At 39.8% G+C, this 26,726-nt stretch overlaps 1 protein-coding gene across 1 annotated transcript in view; it reads left to right on the top strand.

Moving 5' to 3' along the window:
* GALNT14 (polypeptide N-acetylgalactosaminyltransferase 14) overlaps positions 1–26,726 on the top strand; it is a 335,202-nt gene that overhangs the window by 296,351 nt on the left and 12,125 nt on the right. The window contains exons 10-13 of the mRNA XM_069072142.1: positions 2,412–2,538; positions 6,451–6,543; positions 9,387–9,470; positions 10,913–11,057. Of these exons, the coding sequence (XP_068928243.1) occupies positions 2,412–2,538; positions 6,451–6,543; positions 9,387–9,470; positions 10,913–11,057 (449 nt within the window). The remainder of the gene's footprint in view (positions 1–2,411; positions 2,539–6,450; positions 6,544–9,386; positions 9,471–10,912; positions 11,058–26,726) is intronic.

The following is a 26,726-nucleotide window of genomic DNA, read 5'->3' as shown; positions in this document are numbered from 1 at the left end:
CTATATGTGATGCAGTGCTGGTAACAATCAGCCACATTCAATAACTGTAAGTCATCTATTAATCATGAAACCTACTGTGTGCCAGGCAATGTGCTAGGTAATAGAAATGTAAATATAAAGAATTAAACAATCCCTAGTCACAAAGAGCTTATGGTCTAACGCAGAAGCAACAAATACATATGTAACTGAATACAGAATAAATATAAGAGAATAGATTTTAAAATAGTTAACTAAAAGATAGCTTAAGAGGCAGGGTATTACCAGATGGGGATCAGGAAAGGATTCATTTAAAATAGCAGTTCTATGGACTTGTGTGTGTGAATTTTAATTAGTATATTTCAATATAATTAGTTTCTTTTGTAATCTGATGCATTTTATTTTATGGATTTTGAAGTATTATTCTGAGGAGTCTGTAGGCTGTACCAAACTGCCAACGGAGTTCATGACCCCTTGTTTAGAAGATAGTTTTTGAAGTACTTTTTGAATGAAGGGAAGGGTTCTATGTGGTAGGGAGGGAGTACATTCAGTCATGGGAGATCAGTCACAGAGACAAGAAATGGAGTGTCACTTGTGAGGGAGAGTGAAGAGGTCAGATTGGCTGGATCTCAAAGTGTAGAAGAAGGAGTAATGTATAAAGATGTTGGAAAGATGGGTTGGGTCCAAGTTGTAAAAGACTTTGAGATCTAAACTGAGGAGTTTGTATTTTTTTTTTAAAAAGATGATAGGAAGGCAGTGGTGTTTACTGAGTAGAGAAGTGATATGGTCAGATCTACTTCTAAGGACTTGGAACTAAAGTGACATTTATATATCTATGAGAAGAGAGAGAAGAGGTCAAAGTAAAGATGTGAATATAAGCAAGATTTGGCAGGTGATAAGGGTATGCAGGTAAGTGAGTGTGATGACTTCAGGATAATGCTTAGGTTATAAGCTTGGGAGAATGGAAGAATGATGATACCTTTGTCACAAATAGGAAGGTTTTGAAGAGGTCTGGGTTTGAAAGGAGACATGAGTTCTGTTTTAGATACATTTAGTTTGGGATGTCTGGGACATTCAGTTTGAAATGTAAAGTAGGTAATTGATGGCATGAGAATTAAGTTTAAGGGAAAGACTGATATAAAGATCTGTAAGTCATCTGAATAGAGATGGCATATACCCATTGGAAATGAAGAGGTCACCAAGAAAGTGCAGAGAGAGAGAGGAGGGCCTAGGACAGAGACAGCTAACCACAATTAGGAGCCATGATGAGACTGATAAGTCAGCAATGGAGATTGAAAAGGTATGATTGATAGTAGAATAGGGTCATGAAAACTCAGAGAAGAAAGAATAGCTAGCAGAAGAGGGAGGTCAATGAATGAATGAGTGAATAAGCATTTATTAACAATGTACTATATTCCAAGAACACTGAAGATAAAAATTCAAAAGTAAAGACAATCCCTGACCTCAGAAAACTTACATTTTTAATTAGAGAAGACAATAAAGATAAGGGATTGGTGGCCAGGAAGGAGTGATTTGGTCTGGGAAATTGTAGGGGATGGTGAGTGTGGTTTTGCATGGCAGCCATAGGGCAGTTGATTGACATATCCTTTCCAAAAATGATAGCGCTGATGATTTGGTTACTGTTCTGAGCACTAGAAGTGAAAATCCAGTGGAGATAAAGTAGGGATGTCCTGATGGTGACAGGAGAGCATCAGGGAATGGTGAATCTGGGTTATAATAGTTTAAAATATAACAAAATTAATAAGGATGAGGAAACAAGACCACTTCCACTATACTGTTTGTGCTAAAGGTGAATTTATTAAATAATCACTCAGAATAAAGCACTGAATTGCTAATACCTGAGTTCAGATCCAGACTCAGACACCTTACTAGGTTCATGACTCTGGGCAAGTCACTTAACCTCTATCTGCCTCAGTTTCCTCAACTTTAAAATGAGAATGATGTATATATTTCTTTAAAAAAAAAAACGAGGATAATAATAGCACTTACCTCCCAGGATTGTCACAGGATCAAAAGAGATAATGTTTGTAAAGCATTTAGCACAGTGTCTAGAAACATAATAAGACCTTAGTAAAAGCTTGTTTCTTTCCTTCTTTCCTGTGTAGCCCTGGACAAGTCATCTAACTTTTTTGAACTTCAGTTTCCCCATCTGTAAAATGGAGATTATCCCTATCCCTATTTCACAAGGTTGTTATGAGGATCAAATCAGATAATTCATGTGAAGTTCTTTGCAAACCTTTTAGTCCTATATAAATGTCAACTGTTGCTCTTATTATTGGTTCAGAAAAAAAGGCCACAATAATGTGAATAAGCAAAAGGGCCATTTGATAGGAATCATGACTAAGCTCCTCCTCTTTTATCACTCTTAGTTCTAGAGAAGACAGAATAAAAGGGGGGACATAACTTTCTTGCAGAAATTTCCTTCCGGGTGTGGATGTGTGGAGGCAGTCTGGAAATCCTTCCCTGTAGCCGGGTGGGGCATGTGTTCCGGAAGAAGCATCCCTATACTTTTCCAGAGGGCAACCTCAACACCTATATAAAGTAAGTTCTCTTCTTTAGGGGCTGCTTCATGGGAAGGGGGTCAACAAAATATCTTCTGTTTAACTCAATGCAGTGCTTGACTCACAATAAGCACTTAATAACTCTTTGTTGATTAATTGATTGACTGCAGTCTTCCCACAGATTTGGTTATATATGCCAGCCTCCCAGGTTGACCATGAGTTTGATGGTGAGACTGACTGCTCAGTCTCTGGATATGTGCATATGAGGGAAGGAAATCACTATTTTGGAGTCTGAGAATAGAAAAGAACATGGTGTAGTGGAAAGCACATTGGAGTCTTCAACTCTCTAGGTTTCAGGTTGCTTATTAGGAAAATGAGAGAATTGCGCTAGATGACATAAGATGTTTTTTCATCTGATAAAAATGATTCTGAAATTCCCACTTATTTCTTTGGGTTTTGAGAAGAAGTCCTGACTTAAGCCTTAAATAATTCTATATTACTGGTCTCCTCACTGTATTTCTTTCCCTGGTGAGTGGCTAGACCAGTTGCAGTTTTTGTACTATGGCATTTTGGAAGATTCCATGTTCCTATCTTTGGACAATAGGGATGAACACCTGAGAACAAGAACCCTGATACCTGTTGGAACAGGAGCCAGTGGTTTTAAACTTTGCTCCCCAAAGTGAATCACTTCTTTTTCCTCTATTGGGAAATGTATGAAAAAAAAGAGAGATCAGCAGTCACAAGTAGTATGACTTCTCCATTCTCTATACTTTAAAAGCTTCCAGTATTCCTTTTCTGCCTTTCTTCTGTTGTTTTTTCTTTTCTCCATAGAAAATAAAACATTATGCTATCTCACCATCATTGTCCTAGCTCTTTCCTCTCCTCACATTGTATTTTGGTATCCCCCATCTCTCTCTTGCTTATCCACCTACTTCTCTCCTATCCATTGGATTAGGATTAGGGCTAGGATTCTGATTTACTTCTAGGTGTACTTCCTGCTGTGATCTTCTGCATTTAGTTATCTCTCTTTGTCCCTCACTTTTCACTCTTTTTTATATCTTCATGAGGTGGGGGATGTGAAGCAATGTGACTGTATAGAAGTAAGCTTTTAAGAATTAGGAAAACAAATTGGGACAATATTGAAAGTACAAGAGAGAGGGAAAGAAAGAAAAGAGGAGAGGAGAGAGGGAGGGGGAGAGAGAGAGAGAGAGAGAATTAACAAGTGAGGAAAACTATTCAATGAATGAATGAAACATTTAAGTACTTTCTATGTGCAAAACACTGTGCTAAGCACTGAGGGTACAAATAGAAAATTAAGACAGTTCCTGCTCTCAATTTGATAACTTTTTAAGAGCTCACTGCATGTAGAACACAGCACCAGGCTTAGATATGATGAGGTACTTCTCTGAATTGACCTTCCAGTCTAGTTGAGGGATAGGACATAAACAAATCCTTCATGTGATAAGCACACAGATGAGTAGAACACAAAAGTGTGCTGTGCAGCTTAAGATGGAGGTCATTATTTATTGGCTCGGTGATCAGGAGTAAAGAGTACGCCAATTCCTCCTCCTGGTCTCATATACAAGAAGATGTAAGAGAATGAGCAGCCAGCCTAGGAAAGGAGGCCAAGAGATGACATGTCATGCCTGAGGGCAGAGAGCCCTTGGAAGGACTTATTTCTTTAACCTTTTAACCATAATCCAAGCTGCTTGAGGGACAGTAGACTGTATGTGTGATTAGCTCAGTTGTTTATAGCTTGGATCATCAGTTCTAAAAAATAAATCTCTTCCAATGTCACAAGTTTAGTTGTTTGCTTGAAATGGCTTTATGTGCTATACAAAAGGTGACAGAAAGGATTGTGACTAGAGAAGAAAGATAGTGGGAAAAGGCCAGTGGTATGGTCCTTATGAGAGAAAGTTTTCCTTTTTTCACCTTTGCTTCTGGCAGCAATTCAGTCTGATAATAGGAAAGATTACCCTACTTACTTTCTCTTCTCGACTTCTTGGCCCCCTTTGTTGGATCTTCATTCAGGCTGTGCCTGCTCTCTGTGGGTGTCTCCCAAGACTCTTTCCTGGGTCCTATTATCTCTTATCTCCTCCCCTCCTCTGGATAGTGATAGAGAGATACAGATATAGATATATGTAAATTCACTTGGTGATCTCATCAACTCCAGTGGATTTAATTATCATCTCCATGCAAAAGATTCTCAGATCCGTTGATCCAGCCCTAACCTCTGAACTTCAGTCTTGAATTGCTGTCTACTGGACATCTCAAAGTGGGTGTCCCATAGACGTCTTAAACCCAACATGTCTAAAACTAGATTCATTATCTTTTACCCAAAGCCAAATTTCCCTATTAACATCCATCCTACCATGCACTCAGCCTCACAATCTAGGCATCATCCTCATTTCCTCACCCTCCATATCCATGTTGCCAAATCCCATTATATGTACCTTTACAACATCTTCCCTATACATGATATTCCTTTCTTTTACATTAGCACCACACTAGTGTAGGCTTTCATCACTTCTGGAACACTGCAGAAGCCTGCTGGTGGTTCTTGCTCAGATCTCTCACTCCACTCCAATCTGTCCTCTGCTCAGCTGCCAAATCTGTCTTCCTAAAGCATAGGTCTGATCATGTTACTCCTCCATTCTATAAACTCCAATAACTCCCTATCACCTCCAGGATCAAATATAAAATCCCCTTTGTCTTTTAATTCTCTTTGTAACCTTATCCTTCCTACCTTTCCAATATTCTTACACCTGACTCCCCCTTACATACTCTGAGGTCCAGTGACACTTCCAGCCTTGCTGTTTTCACACAAGATGCCCCTTCTCCTGACCCAAGGCATTTTTACTGGATGTCCTCTAATTCTCTTTCTCCTTGTCGCCATCTCCTAGCCTCCCTGGTTTCCTTCAAATATCAGCTAAAATCCCACCTTTTACAAGAAACCTTTCCCAATCCCCCTTTAATGCTAATGCCTTCTCTTTGAGAATATCTCCAATTTATACTGTATGCAGTATATCTTGTTTGTACATAGTTTTGTTTCATGTTATCTCCCACATTTGACTGTTATCCTGCTGCTATAAGGGACGGATTTTGCCTTTATTTGTATCATTAGAGCTTTGCATAATACCCATCATACAGTAGACTTAATAAATGCTTATTAACTTCACTTATCCCCTTTCATCACATTTCTCTTTCCACAAACACAGAAGATAGGCTCTAAAAATACAAACTACCCATTCTGGCATATACCTTTTAAGAAAAGGGTTACTTTTTTACCCAGATCTTTTGAGCAAAATTATTGATATTACACCACCATTTCAGAATCCTTCTTTCCCCTCAATCCACCCAATGAACCACCTCCTGTAACAAAAAATAAAAAGGAAAGAAGAGGAAAAAGCAGTTCAGAAAACTAATCAACATACTAACAGAGTGTGATAGTATATAGAATATTTCACACACATAGTCCCCCTGCCTCTGCAAAAAAAGGGAGAGAAGTATATCTGGAGAGGTTTATTTTAAACCATCCAGATGTCATGTTCATGTGGCAAATCAGGACTTTAAGCTTTCTGTTTTGAGTTGGACAGGGTCTAGTACCTATACAGTAGGAGGATGAGAGGCAGCAGGACAAGGCAGTACTCTCCTGTTGTTCAGACAACAGTATCTGAGCCTATTTTCTAAGCTGGATATGTCCATGGACCCTTTGATTGCCCTATTGGAGTGCAGTGGAAAAGGTCAATGGATTGGTAATGAGCAGACCTCAGTTTAGACCTTGGTTCAAGGCTACTGGTACCTTGGACAAGCTATGGTCCTTTTTTTTTGGTGGGGAGGTGCTTGGTTTCCCTCTCTGTAGAATGAGGAGGTGGGAAAGTTTGATCTCTAAATTCTTTTCTAAAAATTCTATGACCCTGCCTTGATGCCTGGCTGCTCCCTCTTTTTCCAGGAATACGAAGCGTACAGCGGAGGTGTGGATGGATGAGTTCAAGCATTACTTTTATGCTGCCAGACCTGTGGCCCAGGGACGACCTTTTGGAAAGTAAGTCACCTTCAGGTGGTAGATGAGAAGGAGCCTTAGTCTACCTACTTTCAAAGCTTCTGACGTCTTGTCCTATAATTGTTTCCACAGGTCATGGTCCTATCCCCCAATTAGAATATAAGTTCCCCCAGGACAAGGGCTTTGTCTTGGACCTCCCCCAGTGCTGGGCACACAGGTGTTCAGGCTATACCTCTTAATTGATTCTTTATTAGATCAACCCAAGCCCCAGCAAAGGGAAATGGAACCTAATGACAACTCTTTCTAAAGTTAAGTAGTATCCCTAAGAAATGATTTCTTTCCTTTTGTTTGTTGATAGACCACAAGACCATCCCAATTCTTCCTCTACTTTGATCTCCTTTATTTAAATTTTGATTCCTCACATAAGGGCTCAGTTTCCAGAGCCTGTGCTAAATTATAGTGTAATTCTCTTCAACCCAGCTTCAACCTAAAATCAAGTCCTCTTTAGCCTGTTTTAAAGCTAGGTTCAAAGGGGAAACATCCAGTCCATTTGTTGTATTGAGGATTGGGGGAATGAGAGGAAGCTGATAAAATACCTTAGCTGAGGATAATTCATTCTTAGCAAAATTAGTCATTGACTCAGCTCCTAGGGATTTAGGGGGTAATGGGGTGTTGTGCCAAAGTTAACTTGTGTCTGTAAAACAGTGTGACCTGAAGAAAAGGGAATGGTTTTTAATTCATAAAACTAAGCCCTGACTTTGCTCCTAAACAATCTATGTTATTCTGAGTAGGTCTGGGATAAACTCCTGTCTCCCTGCTCTTGACCTCTCTTGAACAATGACCATTATAAATGGAGATAGTAGTCATAGTAGAAATAATAATGTTAAATAATAACAAAAATAGACATTTACTTGGGTTTTAGGGCTTATGAAGAAATGTATATGTATTATGTTATTTGAGCCTCACAACATCCTTGTGAGCTCAGTTCCATGTATATATTATTGTCTCTGTTCTCCAGGTGAGGAGATAGAGGCTCTGAGAGATTAAGTGGTTTGCTCACATTTATGTAGTTAGTAAGTGTGAGCAGACAGCTGGTCTGGTACTGGGGTGACGGTGCTTTAATTTAAAGAGTCTAAGAAAGATAGTGGCAGACCCATTTCTTGAATCTGCAAACAACTATAGCATGTCCAGCAACTGACTCAATTTCTTTAATCATTCACCAGCCACACTGAAGTGATTAGGCATCACTGGCCATCTCCCCCCAATCAATCCATCAACAAGTATTCGTTATGGTGCTAATAGATGCCAGGCACCGGGCTAAGTGCTACAGATGTACCACGGCAAAAATAAAACCCTTCCTGCCCTCAAAGAATAAACATTTTATTGGGACTCCATCCAGAGCATCTTTCTTTTTTCTTTGTATTTTTTATTTACTTTATTTTGAACTTAAGAAATGAAACAAGCATTTCCATAACATAGCAGAATAAAAAGAAAGATGATTACATATGAAACTGCACATCCATTATGTGCAACTTGCTATTCCTTTTTAAAAATTTTAGTATTTTATTTTTCCCCAGTTACATGTAGCAATTTTTAACATTTGTTTTTAAAATTTTGAAATCCAAATTCTTTCCCTGTCTTGTTCCCCACCCCTCCTCATTGAGAAGACAGGCACTTTGGTAGAGAACATACATGTGCAGTCATGCAAATTGCTATTCTTTTTAAATGTATAATTATCATATAACTTCCTTTTCTCCCTTTTTTTTCTTCTTCCTTCCCCACTCCCACCCTAGAGATGGCTACCATTAGACACAAATATGTATATATGTATTTGTATGTGTGTGTGTGTATTTATATGTAAAACCTTTCTTTATATACTTCTATTTATCAGTTCTTTCTCTGGATGCAGATAGCATCTTCATTCATAGGTCCTTGGTGGTTAATTTGGGTATTTGTAATAGTCAAAATAACTAGGTGGTTCAAAATTGTTCTTAAAGCAATATTGCTATTCCTGTACAGTGTTCTCTTGGTTCTTCTGCTTGTTTCACTCTTCATTATTTTGTGCAAGTTCATCCATGCTTTTCTAAGATCACTGAGCTCACCGTTTCATCTAGCACAGTAGTATTCCATCACGATCATATACCACAACTTGTTTAGCCTTTCCAGAGCATCTTGTTGGGAGTTAAGGATTATAGGTATAAGGTAGGGGCAAACTGCCCTGGAGATTTGGGTCACAACCATCCCAGGGGGTGGGTTCAGGGAGCAGGCTCATTCAACCTGGAAGGAACATGGATGGTTCAGTCTACAGGGGCACAGACAAGTCCAGAGGTCTATGTGGTGTGCTAACCCTGATGACATCATAGTTCTAGCAAGGGAACATGGTGCAGTAGATCGAAAGTCAGAGGCCCTGGATTCAAATCCTGTTTTTGCTATTTGCTAACAATATAAGCTTAGATTGCTTGACCTCTCTGGGCCTCAGTTTCCTCATCAGATAAGCTAGGATCATACTAGATAACCTACCTGTAAGGTCTCTCCCAGCTCTGAACAATGATACTGTGATAACTATTAAATACAATGAATGTTATCATGCTGCTAGTTTTCCCTCAGGTTCTACTCTCAAAGTGAAATAAGGTTCTCTGAGCTATCATCACTGCTTGTTCCCAACGTTACTAAGTGTTTCTCTACAGAACACTGCATTTCACCCTCTCTTTTTAGTTCATTTCTTCAGTATGCCAGAGGGAGGTGGGCGCTAAGTGTGGGCACTTGTGTTCCCTAACCTCCACAGATTTCCTCAGCTACACATGCCTCAGTAGTTGAGACTATTGTAAAACCATCTGTGTACAGTAATTATTTTCTTGCCCTTCTCTCCCCTTTCTACAACCCAGCATACAAGGCCGAGTGGAACTGAGGAAGCGTCTGAAGTGCCATACCTTCAAGTGGTACCTGGAGAATGTTTATCCAGAACTCAGGTATCCGTCTTTCCTTTCAGAGATTTAAGGGGGATTATTTTTAATCTTTGGCAAAAACCATTGATTGGGGTGGGGGGTATAGAAACAAATACAGAAGATAGTCCAATGGCAGGCGTGGATATACTGGGAGAGCTCAGCACATGCTATGAAAGAAGTTTGGGAGTAATATAGCCCAAACAGAGAGACTGACAGAGATGAGTCCCTGAAGCATTGGCCTAGGGTTTAGTAGGTGGTATAGGCTTCCAGAGGGGCCCTTGGAAGAAGTATGTCAATCCCCCCACCCCCACTCCCATGGCAGTTGTCTCTTTGTGACAAAGCCCTTACCCCTCTGCCCTAAATAAATTTACACCCTGTGTATTCTTATCAATGGGAAGCTAGGTGGCCAGTGGATACAGGCTAGGCCTAGCGTCAGAAAGACCTGAGTTCAAATTCAGTCTCAGACACTTACTAGTTATGTGACCCTGGGCAAGTCACTTAACTCTGTTTGCCTCAGTTCCCTCATCTGTAAAATGAGCTGGAGAAGGAAATGCCAAACTACTCCAGTATCTCTGCCAAGAAAACCCCAAATGGGGTCATGGAGAGTCAGAAACAACTGAAATGACTCAACAGCTACAACTCTTATCCATTTCATTACCCAAAAGGGGAAAAGAAAACAGAAGGAAGCCTCGGAGAAGATCTGAATACCAAGGAGTTGGATCTGTAAGAAATAGCTAAAGATTATTAGATTACTTGGGATAAATTAAGGCTGACAGGCAATTTAGTAATGGCTGTTATTTACAGTAGATGATGGCCATTTACATGAAAGATAACCTATTAATCTCTTTCTATTAAGGACGGAGAGCAAAAGCTGTTTAAATGATAACATGGGGGATTTAATTTAGAACAAAATTCTAAACTACCTAAGAAAAATTTTCTTTACCATGTTTTTAGATGCTGGAATGGGTAACTAGAGGGTGACTAGAATCTTTTCTCTAAACTTCCCTAAAAATAGGATAGACTCTTATTTGTCTAAGGGAGTTTAGCTATAGTGTTACCCTAAGGCAGAGGAATAGACTTAAAGACCTCCTAATGCCCTTCCCAGTCCTGAGTATTCTTTTTTGTTATAAGTAGGATACAGTGGAAAGAACACTGACTGGGCAAGCAGAAAACCTGGGTTTGGAACCCACCTTGGACACTTATTTCCTATGTAACCTTGGTTGAGTTTTTGAATGAGATAACCTTTCCCAGGTTCTTAGTTTCCTTATCTGTAAAAAGAGGGGTTTGTACTTCCTTCTAGTCATTGCTCTGTGATCCTATCCTATGATTGTTCAATTCCCTTTTGAATATCCTTCAGGCCTTAGGAAATGCCAATCCTCAGGTGGTCCTTAAACCTTCCTGCTCCTAGGTTATTTAAGACAAAACCCCTGAGCAGGGAGCTATCATCTCTCTGTACTTTCCTTTAGGATTCCGGAGGAGTCCTTGTTCCAGAGGGGAATCATCCGGCAGAAACAGAAGTGCCTACAGTCCCGAAAGCAGGAAGGCCAAGAGTTCCCATCCCTGATCCTGAGTCCTTGTATTGATGGTGATGGAGAAGCATCAAAGCCCCAGGTAAAGACAGTGACTTGGGAATTTGTTATGGTACTTGTATCCATGGTGGGGGGGGGGGGGGGGGGGGGGGGAGAGATAGCCAAATTACACAGTCCAGCTCACCTGCTTTTATGAGATGTCAGATGATTTTCATGCCCAGTTCTATTCAGAGATCAAAGGCAGAGTCTGAGACTGAAAAAAATGGTAATTCCCAGGCTTCTGGCAGCTGTATTTACTGCTTTTTATGTTTCTAAATGCATAGAATTTCTCTGAAAGAACAGCCAAATGTTCAGCATTTATGCCATTATTAAATCAGTCATTAAAATAGCAGGAGCTTAATGAATATGACCTCTGTGCTTTACTCCCTGGGGGGAGAAAATCCACCTTGTCACTCAGAACAGGTACTCTCTCTACCTCTCAAACTGTAAATGCAAACAAAGAAAAACAGTTCAATGGATAATATAGCCTCTAGGCTAAAGTGCCAAGCCCATGAAATTCATACTTGCATGGTTCCTACTGCACTTTTAACTCTTGACTTGTAAATGTTCACTTTACTTTAGGTGCGACCCTCATATGAGGAGCTTCCATAACCACTTAACTCTTAACCTTGATGTACTCTTGTCCCCTACCTTCACCTTCTCATCATCCCGCACCCATCAGTCCCAGAGGAACATGGTTCCTTCTCTCCTCTGAACATAACTCTTAACCTCATTCCTTTATGACTCCTACATCTTACTATTGCTGGCATCCCTTCCTTTTCAAGTGTCTTCAATCTCTTTATCTCTCTCTGGCTCCTTCCCCTCCTGAATTAACGAGAAACAACAAAAAAAACATTTATCAGATGCTCACTAAGTGCCAGGACAGCTTGTGACACTCTGGGTAGAGTGCCAGGCCCGACGACAGGAAGACCTGAGTTCAAATCCAGCCTTAGACACGTACTAGCTGTGTGACCCTGGGGAAGTCACTTAACTCTATTTGCCTTGGTTTCCTCAGCTGTGAAATGAGCTGGAGAAGAAAATGGCAAAGCACTCCAGTATCCTTTCCAATGGGATTACTAAGAGTTGGACACAACTGAAACTATTAAACAATAACAATGTGCCAAACATTTTGCCAGGCTCTATTGATACAAAGAAAAAAGCAAGATTGTCGCTGTCAGCAAAGAATTTACATTCTAATAAAGAAAGACAGCACATGGAAGGGAATGGTGGCCAGGGCAGATTGCTGTTGTTCATGCTTTATTTTCAAAGGGGATCAGTGACACCAGGTGGAGGCTGATGTCTTGACTAACAAGGGTATTGGATTTAATTGAGGCAGGGCTGAGCAAAGCCATCAGCCTCACTCTCTTCTCCAGAATCATTGTAGTCCAGTGGCAAGACATAGTTAAGGACAACTGGTGATGGCCTCAGGTGCAGTGGGAGACATTGGTCTTTTTTAAGCTAAGGTCTTTCCCAGGTCTCAGTTTGTCTGAGGCAACGCCCATTCAGGAATTAAAAGCTAGATAAGAACTGAGGCAAAAGATGTCCTAATTTATCTTCATAAAAGAATCAAAGATTCTTAAAGAGAGGAAGACCCTCATGCTTCTGTCCAGAATAGAAACAGTTACTGTTTATACTTACTCTGAGCCATCAAAACCCAAACAATTAGCAGAGGCCAGTGCAAGAGTGCTTTGGTCTTAGAAGTGCCTCATATGATAACTGGAACAAGTGACCCATCCATTAGCACACACTCTCCCAAGGCAATGCTAGTGTTTCTTTGATTATATTTCTTAGAGTAAGGGGTAGAAGGAAGGGTAGTGTTGATAATTACTAGCATTTGGCAGGGAGCATCAAGTCAAAGTGGAATTGGTACTGAATTTTCTTTTTTGTTTTTCCTTTTGGGAGGGGGGAGGCAGGGCAACTGGGGTCAAGTGACTTGCCCAAGGTCACACAGCTAGTAAGTGTTAAGAATCTAAGGCCGAATTTGAACTCAGGTCCTCCTGACTCCAGGGCCAGTACTCTATTCACTGCACATTGATGATGAATTTGGTGTCAGAGGACGCTGCTGGAAATCTTGGCTCTGCCACCTACAGGTAGGGCCAGTGTGACATTGGATGATTCACTTAATCTCTCTGGGTTTCCATTTCCCCAAGAGTACAATGAGGAAGTTAGATTAGATGACCTAGGAGATCCCTGCCATCACTGATTTACCCTTCAGCAAGTCTTTATTAAGCCAACAGTGTTCTAGACCCAGCTAAAGGTACTAAGAATAAAACAAAAAAAGAATAAAGCAATCTCTACTCCTAAAGAGATTACATATTATCTAGGGAGATAGCACATCCATAAATACACAAGGATATACAGGATAAATCATAAGATCTCAGATATAGATTTAAGTTTTGTAGAGTTATTTAGATACTGTATCTTATTTGATCCCATAATAACCCTCTGAGGTAAATAACACAGGTCTTTCCTTTCATTTTACAGATGAGGAAAGTAAGTCTCAGAGTGATTAAGTTATTTGGCCAGGGTCACTTAATTAGTGAATGTCAGAGGTCATTCACATATGCACATATCTTTCCCTCTTGAAATAATTTTCTTTCATTTAAAAAAGTTATTTATATATTTTAGTTTTTCATTATTTAATTTTCCCCCTGTTTCCATTCCCTCCCTTTTCCCAAAGAGCTAGCTCATAACAGAGACTTGAAAAAGGAAAAAAGAAGGGGAAAATCATTTAAACCAATCAACGCATCAAAAAAAGCTGATATTATACACAGTGTTCCATACTTGTTAACCCCAGCTTCTACAAAAGAGTCAGGAGAGATGTCTCCCTTAATCTCCTTTTTGGAGATTAAGCTTATTTTTTAATAATTTCAAAACATTCAGTATCAATTGGTTTGTGAGTTTTATTCCTCTCATTCACATTGGTGTAGTCATTGGATATATTTGTTTTCCCAACCCTGCTTACTTCACTTAGCATCAATCCATATAAGACTTTCCATACTTGCCATTATTCACAGTACTCATCATTTCTTACAACACAATAATATTACATTATCGTCACGTGTCACAGATGGTTTAGATACTCCTCCAAAGATGGACATCTATTTTGTTTACTTTGCTCCTACTCCTATAAAAATGTTGCTATGAATATGTGTATACCCTTTTTGTCCAATAACTTCTTTACACTATATGCCTAGTAGTGGAATCTCTGAGACAAAAGTTATTGACATTTTAGTCTCTTTATTTGCATAATTCCAAATCACCTTCCAGAATGGTTGTGCCAATTCCTAAATCCACTAACAAGGCATTAGTGTGCCTGCCTTTTCACAATTCCTCTAACACTGACTGTTCTTATTTTTATCATCATTGTCAATTTCCTGCAACTTGGGTGAAACTTCATGGGTTTTTTGATTTGCATTTCTCTGATTATTAGTGATTTGAAAGAATTTCAAATGGTTATTATTTTGTAGTTCTTTATGAGAATTATTTATTCATATCCTTTGATCATTTATCTATTGGGGAATGGGTTTGTGTGTCACACCCTTCTCTGAGATATTTGATACTGGACATAGCTTTTACTCCATCCGACAGAGACTCACTGAATGTTAGAACTATAAGGCACCTTGGGGATTAGCTACTCCTGACTCTTAATTTTACAACTTTGCCCTTTAGCTGCTACCCAATTTCTTTTCTTCTTTTATCTGCCAGACATCTTAAACAAGTTGGTAAGCAGTGTCTCTATTTCTGCACCACCCACTCCCTCCATTAACTCTCTATAGTCTTGCTTCCTTCCCTCCCACTCTTCTAAAAGTGGCCACTTGATGCCTTGTAGTAACCTTGTCAAATCCAAGGAACTTGATTCCATGTATATTCTCCTTATATAACAATAAACTTGCTGGTGTGCTCTCTCCCTCTTAACTAAGGCCCCCTCTCAACTCTGGGAGTACACATTTATGAATCAGATCACCCCCAGAAGTACCTGAACACATAAATTGAGGGTCAGAGTCCTTTTTTTTTCTTAATGCTTTTTGGCTCTGTAAACTCCCACTTTGGAGTCCTGGAAAAAATTACTTGAAGTATAGGTTTAGTTCATATCTTTGTTCTCCCCAAAGGTAGAAGTAGAAAAAAGTTCAGTGTACAGCTTAGGTCAGTTATAGAGCAGCTATTTACTTCCTCTGCACAAAACAAAACAAACAACACTGATACGTAAAAGGCCCATAAGCATGCATTGACATAAAAACTTAAGCAGCAGGAACAGAACCAATATTATTCTCTTCAGAGAGTTTGATACTTAAAAACAACAGAAAATTGTGTAGCACTGCAAAGTAACCATTTTATATTCTTCCTTACCTCTGCCCTACCTAAACAGTTCCCTCCAGGTCCATGTCTTTTGGAAACCTAGGCTGGGGCTTGGGCTCATCCTCTACATTCATTTTTTACAAAAAGTTCTGTAGTAGATGTAGTGGGAATGTTCCTTAGTGTCTCCCTCCCCCACTGAGGCATCCAGGAACTCTGACCTCTCTAAATCACAAGGCTGCCTCCAAAACTTGGTATATCCACCTCAGGGTCAGTGTTTGCTCACCTATTTTCAAGGAAGGAAATACAAATAGATCCTTCAGGGAATCCAGGAGACCCTAACTGAGCTCTGGCTCTAGCTGCCAGATAAGAGTAGTTGCCATCATGCCAGGGTGGAGAAGACCACCCCTTGTGAGAAGCCCCAGAATTACATGATGCTACCTAGAGAGTTGAAGAAGTAAGACAGTGATCCCTTTTTAAGGGCCACTGATAGGCCATTCTTCCTGGGTTAGTTGCCAATCCTATCTGGCAATCCTAACTGTAGCCTCTCTTTCTTTCAGTCAGCATATGCTGAAGGACCAAGAGACAATCTAGGGTTTGTTGTGTCATCCCAAAGGAACAAGTCCTTCTGAGGCAAGCACATGTTTCCTCAGGGGTGAGCAGATCAGATCAGTGCATACTCCATGGTATGACCCCTACAGAACCATCCCACATATATACCACACAGCCACTGAGGGTTTATAAGAAAGGGAATATCCTGACAAAGTAATCTTCTTTGAGAAGATTAATATGGTGATAAGTGTGCAGAATAGAATGGGGAAGGATAGTAAAACTGGATAAAGGGCAACTAATTAAAGAGTCTATGTCAGTAATCAAAGCATGAGGTGATGAAGACAGGGGATTGGGGTGGTGGCAGTGGAAATAGATGAGTAGGGATGTAATCTATGTAAGAGACATTTTGAATTAACAGTCTATAAAAGTTGGTAGACTAAATTTGGAGAGAGAAGGAGAAGCCAAAGATGACTCAAAAGTCTTGAATTTGGGGATGTAGTGATTTCACTGAAAGACTTTTAGAAGCCAGAGGGAGACCATCTGTGGGATAGCAAAGGGAGAGGATAAGCTAATGAACTCATAGGATCTTAGCTTTTAGAGTTATAAGAAACTTTTGAGACTGACTGATCCAACCTTTCCCTCACCCCTCACACTTTATTGATGAAGTGACTGAAGCCAAGATAAATTCAGTGACTTGTCCAAGGTCACAGTGGTGGTAAATAGCAGAGACAGTATCTGAAATTGGTTCTATAGCTCCAAATCAATCCTTCTTTCCCTCTTACAACATTGTCTTTATATGTAGTTTGAGATGACTTGAGATATTCCATGTATGCCTTCATCTGAGTCATTGATAAAAAAATGGTAAAGGAGATGGCCAGGTGGTACAGTGAGTAAGAGAGCCAGCCCCAGAGTCAGGAGACCTGGGATGGGTTCCGGGCTCAGATACTTAACACACACACAAAAATAACTGGCCATGTAACCTTGAGCAAGTTACTTAACCCCAATTGCTTAGGGGCGGCCAGGTGGCACAGTGAGCAAGAGCGCAGGCCCCAGAGCTGGGAAACCTGCGATCGGTTCCGGTCTCAGATACTCGGCACCCACACAAAAATAACTGGCCGTGTAACCTTGAGCAAGTTACTTAACCCCGATTGCTTTTAAAAAATGGCAAAGAATAGGGAGAGGGGGGAATTTGGAATCCAGAATTTATAAAACTGAATGTTAAAAATTGTTTTTACACATAATTGGAAAAAATAAAATACTATAAAAGTTGTTTGAAAACGGCATAGGGGCAAACACAGGTCTTTGGATTACTCTGATGGACACTTCCTTCCATGTCCCATATTGATTAACTAATGACTACTCTTTGGATTCAGTCATTTAACAAGTTCTTTAGTCACCTAATTATATTATCCTCTAGTTCACATCCCTCTAGAAGAATTCATTGAGATACTTGATCAATTGCTTTGCAATGTCTGTAGTATTTACCTAGTCCCCCCATCTAATACCTACTAAGAAAATGAGGCTAATTTAGGATGACCTCTTCTGGACAAAGGCATTAAGCCTTTTAGTGATCACTACTCTTTTTTTCTAAAAGTTAACATACTCTGTCTTTACTCCTACTTTTTAGAATTTTTCCAAAATAAATGTTAAGGTCCTAGGTCTAGTTTCCAGATTGAACCTTTGTAATGTAATGCCAAGCAAAGGCAACTTCCCAAGGTTCAAAATACCAGCGTAGGTGCTTGTAATGTAATGCCAAAAGAAAGGCAACTTCCCAAGGCTCAGAATACCAGCATAGGTGCTCTCCATTTTATTCAGTAACAAACTCAGAACAGAGAAGATCAAAACATGACATCATTCAAAATACAGCATTTGCTAAGTGTGATTAAATAATCTCCAAGTACTACCCCACCCCAGGACCTTCCAATCATTCAATTGCAAAGTCTCTGTTCTAAATACTTCTCCACCCCTAGGCTATACCTTAATTAAGTCCACCACAAAGCCCCTCTTCTCAAATGGAGATTAGTTTCCAAACATAAGGTCAAAAGTTCCCCACCCCTGGATCACAATTGAATCTACCCCAGAGTTACATCAAGTTTAAACACAGCACTTAATACCCAAATGGAGGTCTTTTCTTCATCTTGACACAAGGCAAGTTCTCAGCAATCTTAGTTCCTGGGGAGACAAGGCTTAGCAAGGCCATAAGATACATTGCCAGTCCCTTCATGAATTTATCCTCTGTCTGTAGAACAGTCCTAGAACCCCTGAACACATTAGCAAAGCCCTCTCCCAGGATTTCTGTAAACATACAACAAGAAAATCCTTCTTCAGGGCTTCTGAACCAACAGAAAGGTTCCCAGACCCCTGCAACAACAGCATTGTCCTTCACCAGTGGACAGTATTCACTCTGTCTGCAGGACAGTCTCCAGACCCCTGCAACAACAGCACTGTCCCTCACCAGTGGACAGTATTCACTCTCTGTCTGCAGGACAGTCTCAGGGCTTCTTAACCAAATGCCAGGTTCCAGGACTTCTTCAACAGGACAGTCTTTCACCAGTGGACAAATCTGGCAAAACAACATCAAAACAGACAGACAAAGTACCAGCAAAACAGCCATGTCTCCTCAGTCCTTGGCAGCTCAGGGGGCAGGTCTCAAAAGTCCAGGGCAATTCAAAGCAGCCACCAGCAATTCTCTTAGTCTCTCTCTCTCCCCACGAGGTGCTGCTTCCAAAAAGATCTTCCGCCTCTCTCTTATCTCTCCCAATCTACGTCATCAGCTCCTCCCAGTTCAGGACTTTCTTTTCACATCAAAAAGTCCATCCCACAGGTGGGATTAACAAGCTCTGGGTTTTAACACAATCAGTTTGAAAACCAAGCCAATACAGGGGAATCTTTAATTGCCATTACTATCACAGTGCTCTCCATTTTATTCAATGACAAATTAAGAACAGAGAGAAGATCAAAATATGACATCATTCAAAATACAGCATTTACTAAGTGTGATTAAATAATCTCCAAGTACTACCCCACCCCAGGACTTTACATTCATTCAATCAATTACAAAGTCTCTCTTCTAAATACTACTCCACCCCTAGGTTGTACCTTTATTTAGTCCATCACAAAGCCCCTCTTCTCAAATGGAGATTAGTTTCCAACCATAAGTAAAGTACATTCATTTGTTCAATCATAGAACACAAAAAGGTCAAAAGTTCCCCACCCCTGAATCACAACTGAATCTACCCCAGAGTTACAACAAGTTTAAGCACAGCACTTAATACCCAAATGGAGGTCTTTTCTTCATCTTGACACAAGGCAAGTTCTCAGCAATCTTTTTTCCTGGGGAGACAAAGCTTAGCAAGGCCACAAGATACATCGCCAGTCTCTTCATTAATTCATCCTCTGTCTGCAGAACAGTCCTAGGACCCCTGAAAACATTAGCAAAACCCTCTTCCAGGATTTCTGTAAACATACAACAAGAAAATCCTTCTTCAGGGCTTCTGAACCAACAGCAAGGTTCCCAGATCCCTGCAACAACAGCACTGTCCTTTACCAGTGGACAGTATTCACTCTCTGTCTGCAGGACAGTCTCAGGAGCTCTTAACCAACAGCCAGGTTCCAGAACTTCTGCAACAACAGGACTCTCTTTTACCAGTGGACAAATCTGGCAAAACAACATCAAAACAGACAGACAAAGTACCAGCAAAACAGCCATGTCTCCTCAGTCCTTGGCAGCTCTGGGTGGCAGCTCTCAGAAGTCCTGGGCAATTCAAAGTGGCCCTCAGCAATCCTCTCAGTCTCTCTCTGCCTCCAAAGGTGCTGCTTCCAAAAAGTTCTTCTGCCTCTCTCTCTTGTCTCTCCAAATCTAAGTCACCAGATCCTCCCAGTTCAGCACTCTCTTTTCACGTCAACAAGTCCATCCCACAAGTGAGATTAACAAGCTCTGGGTTTTAACACAATCAAACCAAAAACCAAGCCAATACAGGGGAATCTTTAAATGCCATTACTATTACAACCTTCTTTCTTTTCTTTGAAAATCAGGACATTTTTCCTTCCTATCTTGTGATACTGCTTCCATTTTCCATAGTCTTTGAAAATCCACCAAGAGGCTCACCATGTCCATCTCTCAGATTTTTCAGTACCGTAAAGAATATTGTATCCAGTCCTGGTAACATGAACTCAATGAGGGCAAAGCACTCTCAACCATTTCCTTACTTTGGGTTTCAGCTCCCTGCTAACAATTTTTTATAATTTCCATTCAAAAATTATTATTTTTGGAAGAAAAACAGGACTGCGTTACTGAGTAGCTGCACTTTCTCATTATTATCTTTTTCATCATTTGCACAACACTCAATATTGCATCATCCTTTCTTTAATCTTTTTCTTGCTACTGATATAGATGTAAAAACAAAGACCTTTTTGTTGCCCAAATTCAACTCATTCTGGGTATTCCTAACACTCTTTTTCAGGACCATGCTTCTCTCTTGTACTTTTATACTGTCTTCTCTCCAAAACTGTCTTGTATTCGTTCTGTGTTTTGCTTTATCATATGTGTGTATTGCTCCTCATGATAGAATGTAAGCTACTTGAAGACAAGAATCATTTCATTTTCACCTTTGCATCCCCAGCACCTAAAACAGTACCTGGCACATAATAGTCCCTTAGTAAATGCTTTTTGATTAGTCAATTGCTTAATTGTATTCATCCTTCTTTACTTGCCCTTGTATCTATATTCTATACACATCTTTTTTTTTATTTGAGTCAGTCACTTTATATAGCTCTCCATTTCCTCCTGATAAGAATTATTCCTGCTTATGTCTTCAGAATTTCAATCTTGAGAGTTTTCTTTATAGTATTTTAGGCCATTGGATCCATTTACCCGTACTTTGAATCCTTTCAAATTCACTCTCCTCAATCCTAGTCTGCTAGAATTATGCTTGAATTTGCTCTTCTTTTTATGATAAGTTCTAAGATGGATTTAGGAAAACTTAAGATGAACTAACACAGTTACATGAAAGATTTGCAAGCAAAAAAAGGCCCATATCTCTAAAGGTCCTAATCTTACCATTTCTCTCTCTTTCTGTGCCCTTTACTACACACCCTAGCTAGCCTTCTCTTGCATTCGTACCATATCTGGTCCTCCTATCAAATCTATTACCTATTTGTCCTATCCAGTCCTCTATAGACCCTTCTGTAGCTCACCTCACAGCATCACCCTGTTCTTCTTCTTTAGCTGTAATCACCATTTGCCCTCACCTTGTCTTATCATTTCTCCTAAATCACTCGTTCAGAGATTATTCCCTATTCTCTGTTTTTCCTGATCATCTTTGCTCCTTGACCTAAGGTATTCTCTCCTCTTAGGCATTCTACTTCCTGCTTCACATGCTTATAGAAGCAAAGACCTCAGAGGTCATTCAATATGACCTAAGCGTCTTTGAATTCTTTGTCCTAGACCTTTTCCTCTCAGTGATTTCATCAGGTCCCATGGGTTCAGTTATTATCTGTATTTGAGGGACTCCCAAATATACATATCCAACTCTCATCTTTCTCCTGAGTTCCAGGCCCATGTCTCCATATTGTTACCCTGTAGATATCTCAAACTTAATATGTCCAGAACAGAAATTATTATCTCTCTACCAAAAAAAAAAAAAACCTCAAGCCAATAAAGCAAGAAAAATCTCCCCTTCCCTAACTTAGAACCACTACAAGTCTTCACTGTGTCCTCACATGTCCAACCCATATTCAATCAGTTTCCAAGGGTTGTCGATTCTACCTCCAGCACATCCCTTGGACTTTCCTCCTCTCCACTCAATCACCATCATAGGTTAGGCCCTCATCATTACTTGCCTAAACTATTTCACTAGCCTCCTAATTAATCTTGTCTCTAGCCTTTCCCTCTCCAATCCATCCTCCATAGAGCTGGAAAACTGATATTCCTAAAGCCCACATCTGACCATATCGCCCTCCCCCCTCCCATTTAAGAAGTTTCAATGGATTTCTACTGTGTCCTGGATAAAATTACAAACTCTTTTATTTGGCATTTTAAATCTAGCTCCATCCTGTGTTACTCAGGGTTTTTTCAAATTAATTCACCTTATATACCCTAAATTGCAACCAAAGTGGCCAACCTGCTCTTCCTGTAGATGACTGCATCCCTAACCCCTGGGCGTTGCACAGACTATTTCTTATTCTTGGGATGTTCTATTTCCTCACATCTAATGAGAAAATTTCCTAACTTCCTTCAAAGCACAGCTCAAGTGTTCCCTGCCTTGGGAGGTTTCTCCTGATCTCCCCAGGTGTTAATGCTCTCTCCCACTTCAGAAATTACTTTCTTTTTACTCCCATATATTTTGTACATGTTTTGCTGTGTCTGTGTTTTCTCTCAGTAGGATATAAGCTTTTTGAGGGAAGGGACTGTTCTTCTTTAGTCATTTGATTCCCTAGTTCCTGGCATGGTACCAAGCACACAATAGTAAACTCTCAATAAAATGCTTATTGAATTGAATTTGGAGAGGGATTACAAGAGAGGCAGATTTCATGGATGGGTAATGAAAGGTTACTTGAGCAAGAGCCAAAGTCTTCTCTCACTGAGCCAGAGAATTTCTTCAAGCCCATCAGTTTTCTTGGCATATATTAGAGAATATATGATAGATTTAAGCCAGTCTATCAGATATTCCCCCTTGAAGTATTTTTATAGGACCTAGATGCCTCAAATACAGACTGTTTTCAGGTTCAAAACGAGAAGGGTCATGGCATAACTGATCCATTTATTTCATCTGTCACTATGATTAATATGGATTGCTACATAATCAATCTAACTGTAGTGATTGGTATTGATCCTGAAAGCCATCAAAATAAGTCAGTTGGTTTTTCTGTGTGCTGGTTCATCTATTGCAGGTAGGATTTGACCCCTAATGTCTCATTTACTTTTAGACCAACCCATTACCCACTCATGGAGCTCTGCTCCAACAATGGCCAGTATTACCTGCAGAGTCCCTTTGGAAAATAGCTTTGCCTAGGATGATTTATGATGGTCACAAAGGAAACTTTTCCCTCCTTAGATTTGTTTCTCATTTTCCTTGTCACCTCCAGTCTACCTGTCCCTCCTATCTTCCTTAGCTGAATTATTCATTATTCTCTCTCTCTCTCTCTCTCTCTCTCTCTCTCTCTCTCTCTCTCTCTCTCTCTCTCTCTCTCTCTCTTTCTCTCTCTCTCTGTCTCTCCCCCTCACTTTCTGTCTCCATCTCTGTCTATCTGTCTCTATCAATCTCTCTCCACCCCAGCACCTTTGGGGCCCCTCCTGCCTACCCTAACCCACAAATATCTTCCATAATTCAAGAAATGTCTGAAAACTCTCCTTGAGGAAAGAAATGCATATAAGAGAGATTGTGAATATCCTCCATCTGTTCCAATCTAAACAGACAATTTTTATGGTTCCCATCTTGTACAACCTGCTAATCCCCAGTGAGTCCTAAATAATAATAATATACCCGCATGGAAAACTGTTCCCTGTGTAAAATATAATACCAACAGAGTAATGTCAAGAACAATTGATAAAAGATATAGAATTTTCAGGGAGATAATTTTAAGTCCAATATAGTCCTGTCTAATCTTAAATACATTATTATCCCTTCAAAATTAAACCAAAACAACTTAATAGCCAATTATTTTATGTAATTATAATCATAATTATAAGACTCCACTGAAAACCACATTAAATAGCCTCTTCATATCGTGGAATTGTTCTTAAATGATATCCAAGTGATAGTTGCATTTGATCAGGATACAGTTCTTTACGTATGCCAGAGAAAGACAGACAAAAGACTTTGAACTTGGATCCATAGCTAATTGATGAAGGCAACACCTACAAATACCTGCTTTAGGCAAGGCACATGAAGATATCACCAAGAAGGCTGTGCATGACTATGTTAAGTTCAACTTACTAGCATCTTGAAGTCACCCATTTGGAGCAATTAACACCTACACAATACTAGTCTTTATGTATACTTTTGGGACTATAAAATACTCTCCAGATTTGGAAAGCATTACCATAACAATCTGTACAATAGGAACTCATGGCAGAGTCCACCTCCTTAAAGCAACCATGGAAAGGTTAATATTTTCTTTTGAAAAAAGGAAAAGGATCAATAGACATCCTTGGAGCACATGATAAATAAGTCAGAAACCTCTAGCAGTACTTCTGGACCAAGCAAGTATTACTTCACTTAGCAATGGTAAAGAATAATAACAGGTACATTCCATAAGATATAGAGTATAGTTGGAAATGGTTTATCTCTCTATGGTTCCTATGAAGAAGCTGAGATCCAAGCATGAAATCAAAAGGCCTTCATTAGTTGACACCCTCATGAACTGTCAGTGACTAAAAAGCATTTAAAAATGCCTTCTTCACACATACTTGTTTTTTAAAACAGAGGAGTTTCCAGATGCCAGTTCAGAACTGGGCCATTACTGCCAGAAATTATAGAAGTGTTATCCTTCAAGAACCTGGACTTATGGAAGAGAAAGAATAAGAATCGGCGGCTAGGTGGTGCAGTGAATAGAGCACTGGCCCTGGAGTCAGGAGGACCTGAGTTTAAATCTGGCCTCAGACACTTAACACAAAACTAGCCATGTGACCTTGGGCAAGTCACTTAACCCCAATTGCTCTCCAAAAAAAAAGCAAAAAAAAATAAGAATCACTGCTAGACCTAAGAGGCTGGGGCTTTGTACCCTGACACCCTCCACTAAGAAGCTCTTCTCAGCACTGGATGCACACGCATGGATCACATGCAGTCCTTGAGGAGCTTGGCAACCTAAAATAAGGGTCAGGGTCTTCTTTGTGCATTATTTATTCTTTATACTTCTAAGGCAGTACTGCAAGGAAAAGCTTAGGTTTAATATGATTAAAACTTAGGTTTTGTCTATGTCTAGGGTCTCCACTGAAAAGGAGGAATGAAAGCACCTGATCAATGAATTAGGTGAATCATATATGAAATAGCTATTTATTTCATTTTCACATGAGTACTTAATAAAAAGATTCCTGAGCAAGCTTTGACTAAAGACTTAAAATAGAATACAGTAATTTATAATTATTGTCATATTCTCCAAGGAAGGCGGGACTTAAAAGACATTAAAAAAAACATAAATCATTTTTCAGGAATGCAGACCAGACACCTTACATTTCACTTTTGCTGCGTATTGTCCAAACTGTTTCCACCAGGTTTTTGTCTTCTACTTGGGCCAGGAGGTCAGGTTCATGGTGTCATGGAGTAAGGGGGTGGGGAATCTCCATGAAGTGTTAATGAATTTACAGAGGATTCCTCCCAAAGTACAGTAGGTCCTGACTGAGAACCCACGAACTGTTACCTTCTAGAACTCACAATATGATCTGCAAGGTTGGACATGTCCATCACATTATCACTGTTCAGTCATCTATATTCAGGAAAGAAATAAAATGGAAGAAAAAACTAAGGCCCAGACTTGCTTAAGTCTTCAGCTTACATCTGCTTATATAGTCCACCATTTCTCAAAGGGTGGGGGAAAGGGAGTCAATCCTCCAGAGTTGGCTGGCATAGTACTGATCTAGTCTTCAAATAGGAAGAGAAGAAAGGCCAGGGTTGGGGTCATTCTTTATGAAAGATCCACTGAGTCAATAACTTTGCTGCTCAGTAATCAGTAAAGTTATTACATTGTCACTTCAAAGAATTAAGTACTTTGAGCATTTAGTCTCTAGTGTCCCTGGAGTCCTTTGATGAAATACTTCCTCCCCCTAGAGTATTTGTGAATAGGAAGGAATAAGAGGTCATTTCAAAAAGAAGGCTGAATGTATTTTTGTTGGCATGCTCCTTCCATATCTCAGTATGTTAAAAAATTTCTTTCCTTCAAGGCTCAACTCAGATACCACCTTCTCCATGAAGCTTTTCCTGATTCCCCACGCCCTCACTCCCTGAAAATGATGTTTCTTCATCAAGTTCCTTTTTGAACTTTTTTCTGGACTTTCATTATTTTATTTTATATTATTATATACCATTATTTTATATGTTTGCCATAGTATTTGTAGGCATGCCTTATCTTCTTTTCCCCATTAGACCTTAAGGTCTTTATTGGAAGTTACATAGTCACTCATCTCTACATGGACATCACCTAGCATAATGCCCTGCATGTGGGAGGTGCTTAAGCAGTGTTTGTTGAGTGAAAACACAACAAATATAGGAAATCCAAGAAAAAAAAATCACAGTGAGTCATTTGTCCAGACCATGTCAGCTTGAAGGAGACAAATCTGTGGTCACTAGGGATAAGATTGAGCCAGGAATAGCCATGTAGAACATTCCTGAGCAGGGAGAGTATATTACCAGGGATGTTACCAGATACTAGTTATCAACTTTTTTGCTTACTGCCCAATTCTGAATCACGGAACCAGACCTGCCTAAGAAAAGACCTACCTTTAGGCATGGCACTCCAGGATAAGAAAGGATAGGGCTCATTATCTGCTATGTTCTAAATAAGGAGCAAGTTCAGAAAGAAGCAGCAGCTGTGCGGCCTTAATCTGGGAAACAGAGTGGACAATAATACAGGGACTAAAGAGAGAATATGGAGAGAGGATATGCAAGTCCCCCCAGAACTTCATTATCATCAGGGGTCATCGAGGGAGCCTGATTAAACAAAGGGCCTGGGAATAGTTCTGGTGTGTTTTAATGATCCTAAAAGGATGAATGGATAGGGAAGGGAAGACAAATACACTAAAGAGAAAAGGGAAAGGAAGGATGAGGGAAATTATCTCACATGATTCGAGTGTGCTATGAAAAGTCTTTACAAACCAGGAGGAGGGAGTGGACAGAGCACATGACACTTGAGATTCACTTTCATTGAA

This window comes from Petaurus breviceps, unplaced genomic scaffold, assembly GCF_028583685.1.
Source record: "Petaurus breviceps papuanus isolate PSGF00001 unplaced genomic scaffold, PetGlider_PUasm1.0 90845, whole genome shotgun sequence".
NCBI lineage: Eukaryota > Metazoa > Chordata > Mammalia > Diprotodontia > Petauridae > Petaurus > Petaurus breviceps.
Note: the sequence above shows the minus strand (reverse complement) of the source record. Positions and strands in the feature narration are given on the sequence as shown.